The sequence below is a fragment of the Tyto alba genome, unplaced genomic scaffold (assembly GCF_018691265.1).
Source record: "Tyto alba isolate M040663 unplaced genomic scaffold, T.alba_DEE_v4.0 Super-Scaffold_15, whole genome shotgun sequence".
Taxonomy (NCBI): domain Eukaryota; kingdom Metazoa; phylum Chordata; class Aves; order Strigiformes; family Tytonidae; genus Tyto; species Tyto alba.
This window is the reverse complement of record NW_024881277.1, coordinates 3887920-3905230: the sequence shown is the minus strand read 5'-3', so window position 1 is coordinate 3905230 and position 17311 is coordinate 3887920. Positions and strand designations below refer to the sequence as shown.

Below are 17311 nucleotides of genomic sequence, written 5' to 3'. Positions count from 1 at the left end.
CTGACATGGACTCTCACTCATCCAGTGGGGAGGGCTGGGGGCTTTACTCATCCTTGTCAGCTCTGCTAAAGCTGGTTGCTTCCAGAAGCAAACCATCACAGCCAGGAGGTGGGTTTGACAATGCTGAGAGCAATATGTATTTCAAGGAGCACAGCTGGTGAGGCTGCTTCTCAGGCAGGCACTTTCCCTGGCTGTTCACTCAGGCATGTCCTGGGCATAGATTTTGTCCCACCTTTTCTTTTACTGTCTCACACACAGTGTGGGCTCAAGCATCCTCTGTCATGATCTCATTGAACAGTCCCTTTTTCTGAGCAGGTAACTCCTGACCTGCTCCTGGTCAATGCAAGAACTTGGCCTGCTCAGGGCAGGAATGCTCTCCTCAGAAGGGCAGCGTTTCTGAGAGCTGAGACCACTCACCCAGCACTGCGCTCAGCCTTCTCCCGGTTGGAGAAAGGACATCTGCCTTGATCTTTTGACAGAAACAATTTATTTCAAATCATGGCACTGGTTTTCCTTGTCAGAGCACAGAGGATCTCAGTTCTAAACAGCTATTCTGGTCATGTTGAGGAACCCCCGAGCACAGTAAAGCAGGATGTCAAAATGTGAGCAAAAGCACATGATGTTTGCATTCCAGCACGAGGAAGAGGCAGCTCCATGGGGCAAGGCAGCCCTGTGGTCAGAGGGAGTGCTCTTGGGACAAGTGGGTTTGTCCGGTCCTGAAGAACCCCGGTACCTTCTTCGAGGTTAGAGAGAGACAAAAATATACTATAAACAATGCTAAGAATATGGAATTTTTGTTTCTTTGCATATTTTTAAGCCGTATTTCCATTCAATCTCTTCTTCCACTTAGTGCAGAAATGCAGCTGTTTTATCACAGGCCTCCTTCCTGGTAAGTGGGGAAAGAAAGAGAAACAAACCTGTATGGAAAAATGGGAATAGGGGAGTCGGACATCCCTCACGAAGTTCCTGCTGAGGGGAATGGGGAATGTGCCCTCAATCCAGACTCCACTCTTCCTCCTATCACTCATCATGTCTGTGATTGGGCACATCCTCATCATTGTTTTGATGGTGTCAGAGCAGCATCTGCACACCCCCACGTACTTCTTCTGGGGCAATCTGCCCTCCTTGGAGACCTGCTACAGCTCCACCCTCCTGCCCCGGCTGCTGGCCAGCTTGCTGAATGGGGACGGGACCATTTCTGCTCACAGCTGTATGGCTCAGCTCCACTGCTCTGGCTGCTTTGCAACTGCCGAGTGTTACCTGCGGGCCATGATGGCCTATGATTGGTATCTGGGCACGTTCCAGCCCCTGCTCTCTGCAGGCTTCATGACCTGGAAGGTCTGCCTTCAGCTGGAGGTTGCACCTTGGCTATGTTGGTGTGTGCGACAGTCCCAGTCTTCTTATCCCAGCTGAAGTTCTGTGGCCCCAGGGCAACTGGCCACTTGTTCTGTGACCTCTCTGCTGGAGATTGCCTGCAGTGGCACCAGCGTGGTCACACTCACATCCTTCATCCTGTCTTTCCTGAGCGTTGTCTTCCCCTTCCTGTTTGCTTTTGCGTCCCATGTGTGCATCATAGCTGCCATCCTGAGGATCCCATCCAGCATGGGCAGCAGAAGGCCTTCTCCTCCCGCTCCCCTCCCCTCATTGTCATCTCTCTTTTCTCCTGCACCCTCCTCACTGTCTACCTGCTGCCCAGAACAGCCCCGCTGAGGCAGCTCAACAAAGTGCTCTCCCTCTTCTGCCACTGTCCTCACGCCCCTGGTCAATCCCCTCGTCTACAGCCTGCGGAACAGGGAGGTCAGGGAGGACCTGAGGAAAGCTCTCAGGAAAGACAAGGTCTGCACCCAGGTTGCACAATAATGTTCCACCTGCAGGGATAAATGCTTTCTGCTTCTGTTTTATCTCAGTAGGGAGGACATGGGCAGGCCTATGGTGTCCAATGCTGCAAACACTGTTTTAGGAGGGTGTGATATTGAGCATGCCTGTGGGATGGAAAAGGTTGGGGGGAAGACATTTCCTTTGAGAGAGTTCATAGAATCAGAATCAGAATAGGTTGGGTTGGAAGGGACCTTTAAAGGTCACCTATTGCAACCCCCCTGCAATGAACAGGGAGAGATTCAACTAGATCGATTTGTTTAGAGCCCTGTCCAACCTGACCTTGAATGTTTGCAGGGACGGGGCATCTACCACCTCTCTGGGCAATGTGTTCCAGTGTTTCACCACCTCATTGTAAAAGCTTTCTTCCTTATATCTAGTCGGAATCTACTCTCTTTAAGTTCAATACCGTTATCCCTTATCCCATTGCTACAGGCCTTTTTAGATAGTCTGTCCCCGTCTTTCCTATAAGACCCCAAGAAGTACTGAAAGTCTGCAATAAGGCCCATGGCCTCTCTGGGCACACTCCAGAATCCCAGGGGAGGGTGACAGAGCAGACAGGAGCACTTGCAATGAGCCTGTCCAAGGCGGCCGAGATGGAGCTCACTGGGAAGGTGGGGTTGTTCCTGCAGTCACACACAGAAGTGTCAGGGCTCTGTCAGGTGCCCACAGCTGAGCTGGCCTCAGGCACTCCTCTTACACACAGGGCTGTTCAGAGACACGAGTCCTTCCCTTGCACACGCAGAGGCAGTGCACTGCAGGAGCCATAGTGTCTCTCTGAACTCCTGCTGCCACCCCCAGAGGCTGGGAGGCACCTCAGCCCTGCGGTGCTCGCCCTGCTCTGCACCCGTGGGAGATGCCCCGAGGCACGAGGAATGGACACAGGGACCGGGTTCAGGGAAGCACCTCCCAGTGCTGCATTCAGGGGGTTTCCCAGGGGATGTCAATCAGTTCAATGGTATTTTAATCTGCAGGCCACTTTCCTGGGCATGTTCATGAGAGCAGCTTTGAAGCAAAACTTGAGCCCTCGGGCAGTGCCCTGAGAAGATCACCTTTCTTCATGGAAACGCTGTTGTGGAGGCCCGCTCTGTCCCAGAGGTGCCCACTGCCTGTCCCTGCCTGCAGTCACAGAGCTCCCACCCAGGAGGACGGGGACCAAGCTGCACTCAGGCATTTCACCAGTGCAAGGGCAGAGGAGGAAAGAGAGAATAAATGAGACCAAGCAGTGGTGCTCCCTGGCAGTGCTGCTCTGCCCGGATGCTTTTCCCCTCCATCTCTGCATACAGACACTGTCCATGTACCTCCAGGGTAGGTCTCAAAAGAAGGAACACAGGAAAGTCACAGCAGGGTTCATGATTGTTTTTAAACACACAGGGCAGGGCTCCTTATTTACACGGTCTCTTGTTCATACAGAAGTTGATAGATGCGTAATTAAAAATGGCACAAACAATGACATTTCCTTATGGACAATATCATGTAAAGTAAAATAAAGTAAATAAACCTAAAACCAACAACGAAAACCACACAAAACAAACCAAAAAAAGGGCTTGTCCTGTACTGAATTACAATATGATTCATTAGTGGAAGGTGATAAGCAGTTTATTGCTTTTGAAAATCATCCAGTCATCAGTTTCCATACTGCATCCTTGATCTCCTGGTTCCTCATGCTGTAGATGAGGGGGTTCACTGCTGGAGGCAACACCGAGTACAGAAATGACACCACCAGGTCCAGAGATGGGGAGGAGATGGAGGGGGGCTTCAGGTAGGCAAAGATGGCAGTGCTGATAAACAGGGAGACTACGGCCAGGTGAGGGAGGCACGTGGAAAAGGCTTTGTGCCATCCCTGCTCAGAGGGGATCCTCAGCACGGCCCTGAAGATCTGCACATAGGACAGCAGAATAAAAACAAAAAACCCAAATGCTAAACAGGCACTAACCACAAGGAGCCCAACTTCCCTGAGGTGGGATCCTGAGCAGGAGAGCTTGAGTATCTGGGGGATTTCACAGAAGAACTGGTCCACAGCATTGCCTCCGCAGAGGGGTAGGGAAAATGTGTTGGCAGTGTGCAGGAGAGAATTGAGCAGCCCAGTGCCCCAGGCAGCTGCTGCCATGTGGACACAAGCTCTGTTGCCCAGGAGGGTCCCGTAGTGCAGGGGTTGGCAGATGGCAACGTAGCGGTCATAGGCCATGATGGTGAGAAGATAAAAGTCTGCTGAGATCAAGAAGAGAAAGAAAAAGAACTGTGTAACACATCCCATGTAGGAGATGTCCCTGGTGTCCCAGAGGGAATTGGCCATGGCTTTAGGGAGAGTGGTGGAGATGGAGCCCAAGTCAAGGAGGGAGAGGTTGAGGAGGAAGAAGTACATGGGGGTGTGGAGGTGGTGGTCGCAGGTGATGGCGGTGATGATGAGGCTGTTTCCCAGGAGGGCAGCCAGGTAGATGCCCAGGAAGAGCCAGAAGTGAAGGAGCTGCAGCTCCCGTCTGTCTGCAAATGCCAGGAGGAGAAATTCTGTTACTGAGCTGCTGTTGAAAATTTGCTCCATCTTTGGGTAATGAGGGCCTGACTAAGGAGAAGAAGACATTGACTGGTTAGCACTGCTTTCTCTGATGAAAACTTGCTTAATTTCTCACCGAACACCCACCTACTCATTTCTCTCACTCCAGAAGTGCCTTCCTGCCAATCCCTGGTTAGATGTCTGCTGTTTTCTGGCTGAGGGTGCAGTGGGGACCAAGGGATTCTGCTGTGGGCTCTGCAGGAGTCAGTCCTGCTGTGCCCCAACAGGCAGAGAGGAACCCGCAGTGATCGCTCCTTAAATCCCCTCATGAAATCACAGAGATTTCAGCACTGTCCCTCCCAGGGCACCCGGCTGCAGAGCAGAGCTGTGTGGCACTGCTTTTCTTGCTTTTGCCCCTCTTGCCCTGTCCTACCTGTGCAGTGCATTTGGAAGGCAGACAGCATTGACATTTCTGTTACGCTCAATGTGCTGGAGATCCCGGGGATGCAAACGTACAGACCCTTGGTGCGGAGTGAGGAGAGCCACTCTGTCCATCAGGCTTGCTCTCAGCTGCCCTGGGCTTTCACCTCTTTAATCTGGAGGAGGGTCACAGCCAGCTCTGCCCTTGAAAGGAAACTCCATGCTGCTGAGAGCAGAGGAATCCACATTAAATCTCCCCTCCCCAGGAAAGATCTTTGAGCTTTTAGATTGCTTGCAGATGGGGTGTCTGGCAAAATGCTCATCTTTCTCCGCAGCCCATGGAGAGCCTTTCCCAGAGAGCCCCAGGCTAGAAGGGAGCTGGGGCACCTTGCTCCCATGGACACATCTGCATGGCAGGACCTGCAGGGCCAGTGGCTGAGCTGCAGCTGAAAGCCCCATCCCCAGAGAGCCTGCAAACCAGAGCAGCAGCAGCAGAGGGAGGTGGAGAAACAAGGATAAATGCCCCAATGCTTCTGCCAAGGGAGGCAAGGCCAGGGAGAGACAGATGGGCTCTCGGGGGAGTCTCCTCTGCTGCAGCTCTGGCTGCAGAGGAGGCAGCTCCTGCCCTGGAGCCCAGGGCCTGGAGGGCAGAGGCTGTGCTGGCTGGGGGAGGAGACCAGGGGGGCTTCTTAGGGAAAATCTCCTTCACTGAAGGACTAATAGGGCAGTGCCCAAATACCACCCCTGAGCCATTGCTGTCAGCCTGTTTCTGTCCCTCCCTGCCAAAGCCTCTGGTGCCTGGAGCTGTCCCTGCCTGGAGCTGATTCTCTGTCCCCTTATCTCCTCCCTGTCAGTGCTGCCAGCCCCCATCCCACCCGCCCTGTGCTCAGCTCTGCTCTGCGGACCCCTCCTGGCAGCAGGACACTGCCCAGGGATAGCCATGTGTTGTCAGGTTGTAAGAAGACACCACAGCAGTGATGGGTCTTTCAGTAGGCAAAGCAACAGGTGAAAGGACTTAAGCAGTTTCCTCACAGAACTTCACAGCTCTCACTCTAATGCTGTAGGAGTCTGGGTCAAACATAAAGCTCCACTACTATTCACAGCCTCCCAAATACATCAGGAAACTGTAGACACAGATCCTAGAAAGCCCCTTTCCTTCCACGTAGACCCTGCCTTGATGTACTTCTAGAAAAGCTGCCTCTGGCATTGTGGTGGGGCTAATCTGCACTCCTGATCCACGCATCAGCACTCTCTGGAGAGCAGAAGGAGCCTGCCCTGGCGGGGGTCTCTCCTTCCCCCCACAGCTTCTCCCCACAGCGCCGTGGGGAGCTCCCCGGGCAGGCTGAGTGCTGACCCTGGCAGGCGGCAGAGTCCCTGCCCCAGCACACAGCCCCCTGGGGTGCAGGGACCCTGCTGGGAAGGACAGCCCTGGGCACCCCTGCCTGCACACCCGGCTGCACACCCCTGCAGCCGGCCCCGCCAGAAGGCAGCCCTCATGCCCTGGCCCTTGCAGGGGGCACCAGGGAAGCGCTGCTCGGGAGCAGATCCTCCTCCTCCTCCTCCTCCTCCTCCTCTAGGCAGGAGGCAGATTCCTGGCGGCTCTGCCGCCTTCCCCAGATCCCTCCCCGAGCTGCAGCTGCATTGCCCTGCACCCCCAGACTTACTGTGGCCAGGGCCCTGACTGCTTTCTCCTCCTCGGAGCTCTCAGCAGCCTCCCAGCCCAGGCTGCCTTGAAGCTGTGTGTGCCTCGCTGCTCTGCCCTGGGTGCCTGCAGGCAGTGCCCCCAGCCCTGCTGCGCTTTGCAGAGGAGCTGCTCCTGGGCAGAGCTGTCTCTCTGCAGCGCTGCCCACTTGCCAGGAGCTCCCTCCGGCCCAGGAGCCCGGCCCAGCTCAGCACCACAGCAACAGCCCAAGGTGCCACTTGCTGTGGCCCCTCTGGGCTCCCTCCAGCTGTCCCTGGGGCTCCAGGGAACCTGCTGTGACACAGCCTGATGCAATCACTGATAATCCCTCCTTCATCTGGGAGAGGCACTACTTTCCAGCACTGCCATTTCTCCTTAAAAATTACAATTTGGGTGATATAATCAGGTTTTATTGTCCTATCATTACATAGGACATCCAGACACTTATTGGGAGGGATCTGTAGCTGAGCTCATTTTCTCATCTCAGATCATGATAGAGATGGAGATCAGGAGTGAGCTGTTCAGACACAGTTAGAGACATCTGAGGGTCAGGAGGTGTTCCAAGAAATGTGCGGAAGACTGCAAGCTCTTATGGAGCAATGCTGAGAGACAGGACAGCATCTGGGGGCATCTTCTTGGCATCTGAAGGGGACCATCTTTGGCCAACAGGAATGACAGCAGATGCCCACATTTAGTACAAGTGACTCTGCCACTGTCTGTTTTGTTCTGGGCAGCCTGTGCAAGGATTACTCTGAGCAAATAGTGATACAGTCATGTACATTTGGGAGAGCTCAGTTTCTCTCTGTCTTTTCCATCAGCTGAATTTACTTGATCCCCACAACAGTGGTCTCATGAACACCTCCACATTGCTTCACCAATCTTAGGGCATTTATGGTGTTTAATGACAAACAGGGCCTTCCAGTGTTACGTGAGGTGCCAAGGCTCTCTCACTCAGCTCCATGGGGTTGGCTGGGACAGCACTGGTACTATACATGCAAGCAATCTCCCTCCAGATCGGGGCTGTGACAGACCCCCCGCACAGCACTGCAGACAGATTCGGGGCTGCTGTGCAAGCCACTGACTGCCACCACTGCAACGTGGCAAGGTCTGTCCCTTCTCTATCCAGGAGATGGAGAGCAGTCCAGGAACACCAGGCACATCACACTGTGGTCTCTACACAAGTGTTTACCTTCTCAGACTGTTGGTTTTTATCTCCAACATTACCCACCCCCTCGATGATGCAGTCAAGGAAACGACAAAAAATTTTCACACCAGGCCTGTCAGCAGAACCTAGCTGTTCATGGAGATCACCTCCACATCCAATGATGTCCATCCCTAGCAGAGAAGACAGCAGTAAAATAAACCTGAATCTATCCAGGACTGCACTGCCCAGTCCTATTTCTATCACACGTAGATGGTGAGAGAGCTGAGATACTTCATGTCCTCTTTGCCTCATCTTTCACCAAGTTCTCCTAAGCCATTGTGCCTTATCACAGGCATCTGGAGGAAAACAGCTGAAGGTGAGGAGGAATCAAATAAGGGGCTACTTGATCAATCTCAAATGTCACCTGTCCAAAAGAACAAGTTTTATCAATCTGTCTATACATAGTGGAGAGAAAGTGTTATCAGCTTGCTCGTTCTTGTCCATGGCCTATGAAAATATTTACGGGAATGTACAGAACAATGTCAAAGTTCTGAAAATGAACTCCTCTTACACACTGATTGCACCAAGGAGTTTTCTGGAAATGTTGAAATTTTTGCCTAATATCTTCAGTCCAGAGTTGATGCAGTTGATCACAAATTCGTGGCCACCACCTCCAAGATACATGAGGGTAGATGAAACCCTGACATGGGAGAGGGAAATGTGACCCTGGGCTGATGGGAGACTTTCTGGAGGGGTACCTGGTGGACAGGCAGTTGAGAGAACTAATTTCTCTCCCTTGAGTAGAAGAGGAAGCCTGGACAATTGCACCCAAGCTGTCACGTGTTGGACGAGAAAGAGAAGTGAGTGGATCTAGATGTTGCAGAGCCTACCTGAAGATGTACCTGTAACCCAGATACACCGGGCTGAGTGTGGATTTGGCTGTGAAAAAGGGGGTGATTCATTTCTTTTGGTTCTTTTCTTCCCTCTGTGAATCGAGGGAGCTCATGACTTGAGGGTGTGAGTAGCTGGGAGTGAAAATGGACAGAGTCTGGGTCAGGGAGTGCTCTGGGGGTTCTTGGGATCTCTGCTTGACAGGAAATATGATTTTCTTTGGTATAAGGCCATCTCTGCTATGGAAATTGGACTGCAGACGAGGGAAGTTGGGCTTCATATACATCAGAGATGTGTATTTTATGTTTTATTAAACTCTGCCTGCATTTGGTTTTGCTTTTTTGGCAATTAAGAAACATCCTTCAGTGTCTGTGTATAGCTTGATTCCCAAGTATGGCAGGTGGGAGTTGGTGTCTATGTGGTGAAACGTGCAGCTACAGCCTGTCGTGGAGAAAGCTCAGATTGGAACAAAGGTGCTGTAAGTCCCAGGGGGCTGGTAAGAGACATGTGGGGTTGGAGGTAGGGACAAACACTGTCCAGAGAGTGTCTGACATACAGGGTCTTGACTTCCCCCTATATTCAGACTCGATAGGGAGAAGTTCAGGATCAGTATCAATTGGAATTGGGTGATGTCTCTTAGTGTGTAAGCACAAAAGTAAGAACTAATTGAAAAAGAAGATATTGTTTCCTTTTGACATTTAGTACGGAAAGATTTATACTATGACTACACTCCTGAAACTACCCGAATTCATCACATGGAAACTAAGGAATGCTGTTCTACCCAGAGACTTGTCTTGTGCAGACTTTTATGATGTTATTGAGCCCTCTGGTGCCCAGTTGCTGAACTGCAGATCCTGGAAAGGGATTGACTCAAGCCTCTAGAGAAGTCGGAGTCAGCAGGAACCCTCCAAGTTCCTGAGGGTGTCAGTGATGGCCACCGAGGTCCATCACTGAAGAGCCCATGGAGGGAATGAGGAGACAAGGTTCCTGTCTCTGGGGGTGACGAAGCAGGAAGGCAGAGGCACTGCTGCCAGGCTGAAAATCAAATGTTCAGGCAACTGTGAAAGCCCTTGATGTGTTTCCTCAAGCAGGATGATCAAGCCCTGATGCCCATAGCCTGGGAATGGGGATCCTTCCCCTCAGGGGATGCTGAGGAATCTTCACACAGACACCTCACATCTTCTTCATCTCTTTCACGCACACACTGTCACACATAACCCCACTCCCTTGGACCAGGAGGTTTGTGCATCCTCCAGGCTCCTGGATGTTTCCTGAGGCCCATCCAAGTGTGGGGAGTGAAGGAAGGAAGGAGAGGTGTCTCAGCCTCCCCATCAGCCCCAGGGCTGAGGGCCAGCCATGGCATGAGGAGACGGAGGCCAGTGTCTCCCTGTGTCCCTTGCTCCAGTCTCCCAGGCATCTTTATTGTCCCCTGCCAGCAAGCCCCTCTGTGCCAGCCCCTCTCCCAGGAAAAAGAATCCTGGACCAGGGCCTCCTCAAACTTCTCCACTTACCCCAACAATAGAGAAACTTGTCTTGAGCTGGTGCATTCAGAAATAGATTTCTCCTGAGAGGAACGGATGCTAAAGAACATGCAAAAAGATATGAAGAAATTGAAGGAGTAATTTCCCAAAATAAGAGAGCAGACTTAATCACAAATGAGGATGCTCTTATGGTCCACTGACATAGACCCTGGTTACAGATTAAATAACTGCAGTTAGGTATTGGCCAGGTACAAGATGTAGAAAGAGAACTACAGATTTTAGAAATTGAGATAGAGAAGTTTGGAACAGCAGCTCAGTTCGTAAAACAGGAACATATAATCACAAGCGTAAGTCACAATAAATGCAAAGCCAAAACACACCACATCCAGGGTGGTTCTGTCCTGCCATGGGAAAGGGGAGAGAGAAAGGCCAGGAAAGGGGCTGGGTTTGGCTGTTGAGCTTGGGCTGCAGCAGAGATGAGGAGTCAAGGGAGTGGGTGGGGAAAGATGGGCAAAGGCAACACCAATTGTGGTGGTGATTGTGAGGCCACGACTGTTACAGGAGCCTGATTGGACAGCAGCTGGCCCCAGAAATTTGGGGCCAACACGTGCATCACAAAACCACTCATCCCAGCAGAGACAAGCTAGGGACAGAGAGGCAGGGGAGAGACAGACCAAGGGCAGGTGGCACGAATGGTGATGATGATGAGGTGGCTTCCACTGCAGCAGCCTGACTGGCCCTCAGGAGACATGCTGGCCAGCAGGCATTCTGAGGTCATCCAGTACATCTGAGAAGCCACCCAACAGAAATGACCTCCTTGGGGAGGGGAGGGCTGAGGCAGGTGGAAGAGGCCCACCTGCGTTCTGATTCTGGGGGCACCTCTGTTCTTGTGACCTGAGCAGCCATGGCAGACAGGAGGGCAGGCAGGGCTCATGGCCACCCTACTCAGGACTAGCCCTGAGACTGCTCCAAAATCTTTTCCTTATCTCCAGGGTGAACATCCCCTGTTTCACCCAACCCTCCTCTTTCAGCCTCTTAACATGCTCCATGGTGGAGAACCCCATTCTGTATTCTTCAGGACCTCCTCATTGGTGCGGAGAGGCTGCAGGGTGGTGCCCCTCAGCCTTCCCTTCTCCAGGCTGCACAAGCCCAGCTCCCTCAGCCTCTCCTCACAGGCAAAGTGTTCCAGCCCCAGCCTGTCTTGGGGGACATTCACTGAACCCCCTTCAGCTTGTCAACATCCTTCCTGTACTGGGGATCTGCAATCCGGACACAGTAACCTGGACAAGCCCCTCTCTTGATCTCCTGGCCGTCCTGCTGGCCACAAAGGCCTGGGTGCAGCTGGCCTCCCTTGCTGCCAGGGCACGCGGCTGCCTCCTCTCCAACCCACCAAGACCTTTCCTTTTTACTATATTTTCCATCTGTTGGTTTGCAATGAAGGTAAATTCTGCTGTGCCCGTGTGCAGCCAGGTCTCTGAGGAAAGCCAGTGGGAGCTGGTGCAGTGGAGCTGTAACATCCAGCTGCAGGCCTGGGTGGAGAAGTCTGATGGAAGGAGTTGTGCTGCAAGTGCCAGGGGGACGATGAGAGAAGTGGAAGGGCTGGGGAGGTGAGGAATCAGGCTGTCCATGCAGTGTCTGACCTTCAGGAGGAGCTGGCCCTACCCATCTTGACAGCACTAGGAGACCCTCTGCATCAAGATCAGAGGAGGCTGCAATCACTTCTTCTGTAAACAGAAAAAGTAATACAGTAGACTTAAACCTAAGAAATACTTCTGTATGAAATGCTCAGTCAAATGTTCCCCTTTACATACACTCCAGAGACCTCTGCAGTTATCTGTCCAAGGCTTGATAACTGAAGAAAACAATTGGAGGAGACATGGCTTTTTACATTTGAATGAGCCCCATGGTGTCTGTGATGCTGAGACCATGAGCTTCAGACACCAAGAAGAGCCTGAGCGAAGGGCTGAAGAAGTCAACATCAGAAGCAACCCCTAAGGTTTCAAGGAGTGTTAATGGGTCCCAGTGAGGGCCATCAGCACAAAGCCTCCTCAGGGGCTGGTTAGAGCAGGAAGTTGGAGGTGTCAATGCGAGGCAAACAAACACAATGTTAAGGTGGTTCTGGTGCTTACTGTACCTTAACGTGTTTAGGCCATAGGGCCAAAGCCTGATCCCCAGCCCCTGGGAAGGGAAATCCTGTCCCTCACACATTGCCCAGGGCTCTTCCTGGGACAGTGTCATATGGGAATTTGCGGTGTCAAGGACAGGACTATAGTGACAAATATGGGTCTCTCTGGGGTGGGGCCGAGGGGCGTTAAGGTCCTGGTACCATAAGGTTACCGTTTGTCCAGGTAGGCCTTAGTTATGGAGGCAACAGTCATAGGCAAGGAGGAAAAGACCTTGGCTCTGCTGGGGGCTCTTAGCCTTGCCAGAGCCTTCAGTTGTCTTTCCCACAGGCTGTCCTCAGTGTCCCACACCTGCAGCTCTTTCCCTACAGACTCTCAACATCAGCCTTTCTTCCCCACCTCCCTCTCACCTGAGCATCTCACTGCCCTCACTGGTAGAGAATAGAATAGACGAGGCTATTTCAGTTGGGAGGGACCTGCAACCATCATCTAGTCCAACTGCCCGACCCATTCAGGGCTGACCAAGTTACAGCATGGTATGAACTGGCATTGTCTAAATGTCCTCTTAAACACTGACCACCCTGGGGCATCGACCACCTCTCTGGGAAGCCTGTTCCAGTGTTTGTCCACCCACTCGGTAAAACAAATGCTTCCTCATGTCCAGTCTAAATCTCCCCTGGCACAGCGTTGAACCGTTCCCACATGTCCTATCACTGGATACCAGGGAGAAGAGATCAGCACCTCCCACTCCGTGTCCCCCCTCAGGAAGCTGCAGAGAGCAATGAGGTCACTCCTCAGCCTCCTCCTCTCCAAACCAGACAAACCAAAAGTCCTCAGTCACTCCTCATAGCACATTCCTTCCAGCCCTGTCACCGGCTTTGTTGCCCTCCTCTGGATGCATTCGAGGACCTTCACGTTCTTCTCAAACTGTGCGGCACAGAACTGCACACAGTATCGAAGGTGAGGCCGCACCAATGCTGAGTATCTATCCATCCTCCTGGTTGTTCCTTGAAACACAAGCTGTGGGCTCTTCCAGACTCCCTCTGGGAGACTTGTTGCAGCACAGCACTGCCCTTGGGTGACATTTCTTTCTCTTTGTCTCCATTCTCTACCTCCCCTGCTGTACTTTGTTCTGCTATGTCTTTCTCATGCTGTTTTCTGACATGTGGAAACACACTTTACAATTCACAAAGAGTTATAAAGCAGGTATGTTTATTGCAGTGATTGAACAAGGGCGATCTCTCCTCCAAGCTTGTACACCGTATCATGAAGCAGGCATCATTTATGATACAGAAACATGCATATTCGTTAGTATAGGCTGGGTTATTACAATTAGTTCTAAGAATAGGTGTGATTATTGTAATTATTTCCGGGAATTCATTATCCTAAGTCTCCTCCTCTTGCCACATGCGTACTGCCATCCGGTGGTCGTGGGCCGGGGTCTTTTGGAGGAAGGCTCGTGGTCTTCTTCACCATGTACTCTCAAGCTTTGTCCCAGAATGCTGAGTTACCTCAGCCAGTAACTGCAGAACTGGCTCCAGCCAGATGGCTCCTTCTTGCAGACGCCTTAATTAACAGATGGATATCCTGTTATCTATGGAGGCCTCTTGTAAAGACGTTTCCTGTTATCTTTCAAGGTCTTTTGCAACCAAGTATCCCATTATCTTGCTAGTTATTTTGCTAAGCGTTTATTTTCTATATCAAGTCCCCCCCTTTTTTTTTTACCCTTGCAAATTCTTTTGCTATATGGCACCATTCCTTTTAGCAAAATACTTGCCATTTTCAATGTTTTGCTGTAATTTGTGTTTCTTCCACTCCTCATCGGTATTCCCAGTTTGTTTATCCATCCACATAAATCATTGCAACACACAACAGACCAATAATCCTAATACAATAATCACGATAACTGCAACAAAAAGCTACTTAAGCTTTGCGACATTAGGTAGCCAAGAGGTGAGCTTTTCCCAGAGGTTAGAAAACCCATACGAGGTATCATCCAGGGATACCTGATGTAAGACTTTTGAGTGTTCCCAAATCTTCTGAAGGTCAATCTCTGTTCTACTTGATTCATCTACATAAATACAACAGCTTGTATTGATCAAGGTGCACACCCTTCCCATGTGAGCTGTGATTATATCTAGAGCCGTTCTGTTTTGAAAGTCTACTCCCTTCAGGGATTTTACCTCCTGGTCTAAACATAAAAGGGCATCAGTAGTTGCGTTTGCTATTATTTCCATTTCTGCCAAAATATTTACCATGGCTTTTTCAATCTCACGAACTCCAAACCAGGGTAAGAACCACTGTGTGAAGCTATGAAACCCTAACGGTTTCTCTATAAGCGGGTTATAAGCTCCCTGTCTTACCCTTTTCCATGGTGACCTCAAAACACCATTTGGGGCATGGGACTGGTTAAATATTTTGTCCTGGAGTATCCTTCTTTCATATTTTCCTTTTCTAGAGCCAAAACCATTGGGTCTTGTGGGCTCTTAATCCACAATCAGTTTGATACTCAGGGTGATTTCGGAGTGTCTGCATATGAGACCTGACCTCATCCCACTTTCCTTCTCTCCTCAAAACCAACATCAGTTGCAACAAAGTATTATAATTCAAGGTTCCATTAAAGGGCCATTTCCCCCTGTCATCTAATTTATACAGGGGCCACCACTGGATACAGTATTTAGTTAATGTCCTTTTATTCACACTTCCACCTGGTGTGCCTCCAATTTCCTTCCAATGGGCTAAGATGCAGCCCAGAGGGATCTTTTTCACTATACCCCCACTCTGTTTCCCTCCCATATTGTTAGCCTGGAGGGCTTATCCACATTCTGCTTCTATTGCCTCTGTAAGTTTCCTAGGTTCCCACAATACGTTCTTCTAAGCTGACCCGAGCGCTCAATTCTGTCCCAGTCAGACCACTTCCCTTGACATTTACTACACCAGAAATCGTCTCCAAATTCCACCCAGACGTCTTGTCCACAACCAAAGCATTCCAAAACAAAGATTGGATTACAAGAAAAATCCTCGGGTCTGTGTATGGGGCACCAAAAGTTAACCACAGGCTCAAACAATCCTGTTTTAAAATCTGACATACTACTTCGTTCGCTTCTCTCGCCTCCGGCCACTCTCCTCGTGGAGGACATGGAAGCAGGGATCAGAACTCCGCACTCACTTCGCAGCTGTGCTGCGTTTCACTTCTCTCATGCAGGCATACAGGCACACAGACACGCAGTTACACACAGGGCCCCTCTCCTGGTTCGGGCTGGAATAGAGTTCCTGTTCATTTTGGCAGCGGGAGGAGAGCTGCAGCACACTGAGGCCCCAGAGGCTCTCCAGGTCCGAGAGCCCTTGCCTGTGTGCGGGGGTGGGGGGAGCACAGCTGGAGTGCTGGGCCCCGATTGGCCAATATCTCCATGTCATTACGCTCACTATATAAAGGAAGGAGTGGGTCAGAAGGGGCTCTCACTTCCGGGAGTGTTGCCACAGGGTCTTTGTGTTTGGGATCACTGGCCGGGAGCAGGTGGGTGTCGGTCAGCGGGTGGTGAGCAGCTGTATTGTACGTTACCCATTCATCATGTCACCATATTATTCTGTTACTGTTATTAAACTGTTTTTATCTCAACCCATGAGTCTCCCTTTGCCCTCCGATTCCCTCCCCATTCCCAAGTGGAGGGGAGGGTGGGTGAGCAGCTGCGTGGTGTTTAGCTGCTGACCAGGTTTAAACCACGACAACTGTCACACAGGTTATCCATGAATGTGATACACATGCTGCAATCAGGCAAGCCAAGAGGTTAAAACCTCTTTGGTATCGAGGGCTATGGTTAAAATATAGATATGGGGAGGCCTGGCAGAGTGATTACATCACGCTTCCACAATACTTGGCATGTCAAACTTTATGTGCTCACAATGGTGGAAGCAACTACCGGGTGGGTGGAGACATAGGCCGTGCCCCATGCCACTGCCCAGAACACTATTCTGGGCCTTGAAAAACAAGTCCTGTGGCAACATGGTACCCCAGAAAGAATTGAGTCAGCTAATGGCACTCATTTTTTAAATAATCTCATAAACACCTGGGCAAAAGAACATGGCATTGAGGGGGTATATCACATCCCCTACCATGCACCAGCCTCTGGGAAAATTGAGTGGTACAATGGGCTACTAAAGACCACGCTGAGAGCAATGAGAAGAGGAACTTTTAAACACTGGGACAGACATTTAGCAAAGCCCACCTGGTTAGTCAAAACTAGAGCATCTACCAACCAGGATGGCCCTGCCCAGTCAAAATTCTACATACTGCAGATGGAGATAGAGTCCCAGTAGTGCACCTTAAGAACATGCTGGGGAAGACTATTTGGGTTACTCCTACTTCAGGTAAAGGTAAGCCCATATGTGGGATTTCCTTTGCCCAAGGACCTGGGTGCACTTGGTGGGCAATGCAGAAGGATGAGGATGTCCGATGTGTGCCTCAAGGGGACTTAATGTTAGGTGAAAATAGCCAATAAACTGTATTACATTAATCACCAAACAACCCTATAAATGCATTGCTATGGTTGACACATATTATGCTAATGGCATCATATTCATGAAGAAAAACACGAACTTCGATAAAGTCACGATTCGTTTCAGCAACTGATACCCAGCGACTGCTGCAGACTGAATACAGACAGCGTCAGATGCATCAGCCACCAGCTCCAACTGCAACAGAGACTGCATGCCATCCTCCTGCCAGGCCCAAGGACACCTGTGCCCTACCAACTGAGAATCCCTCCTCCTGCCTTAAGAGACTGTTAGGACAGATGGAACCTGAAGCTATGGACCAAATGAACTCACGATACATTCTGCAGTATATAGACTGCAAGGACCAAGTGCACCCAGGTCCTTGGGCAAAGGTAATTCCACGTATGGGCTTAAGATGGCCCATGGGCTAAGGGAATTATATCTGTGTGCACATGCCTAAGACCAGGGAAAAGGACAGTAATTTATTAGACTGTATTAGGAAATATGGAACCTGAGGATAATGCAAAGGATATGGAACAAGGGGTGGACACGGTCCTGGTTCAGACTGGAATAGAGTTCATGTTCCTTTTTGGTAGCTGTAGGAGTGCTGATGCACACGGAGATTTCAGGGACTCTCCAGCTCCCCGTGTCCTGCCTGTGCACAGGCTCACAAGAAGCAGAGAGGGAACAGAGCTGGAGCAGCGGGCC

At 50.8% G+C, this 17311-nt stretch overlaps 1 protein-coding gene across 1 annotated transcript; it reads right to left on the bottom strand.

The window, feature by feature from the left end:
- Positions 1 to 3547: 3547 nt before the first annotated feature.
- Positions 3548 to 4207, bottom strand: LOC122153143 (olfactory receptor 14J1-like; the record flags this gene model as incomplete). The annotated part of the gene is made up of 1 exon (XM_042789244.1): positions 3548 to 4207. A coding segment is annotated over one exon (660 nt), but the record flags the coding sequence as incomplete, so codon positions are not given.
- Positions 4208 to 17311: the final 13104 nt, after the last annotated feature.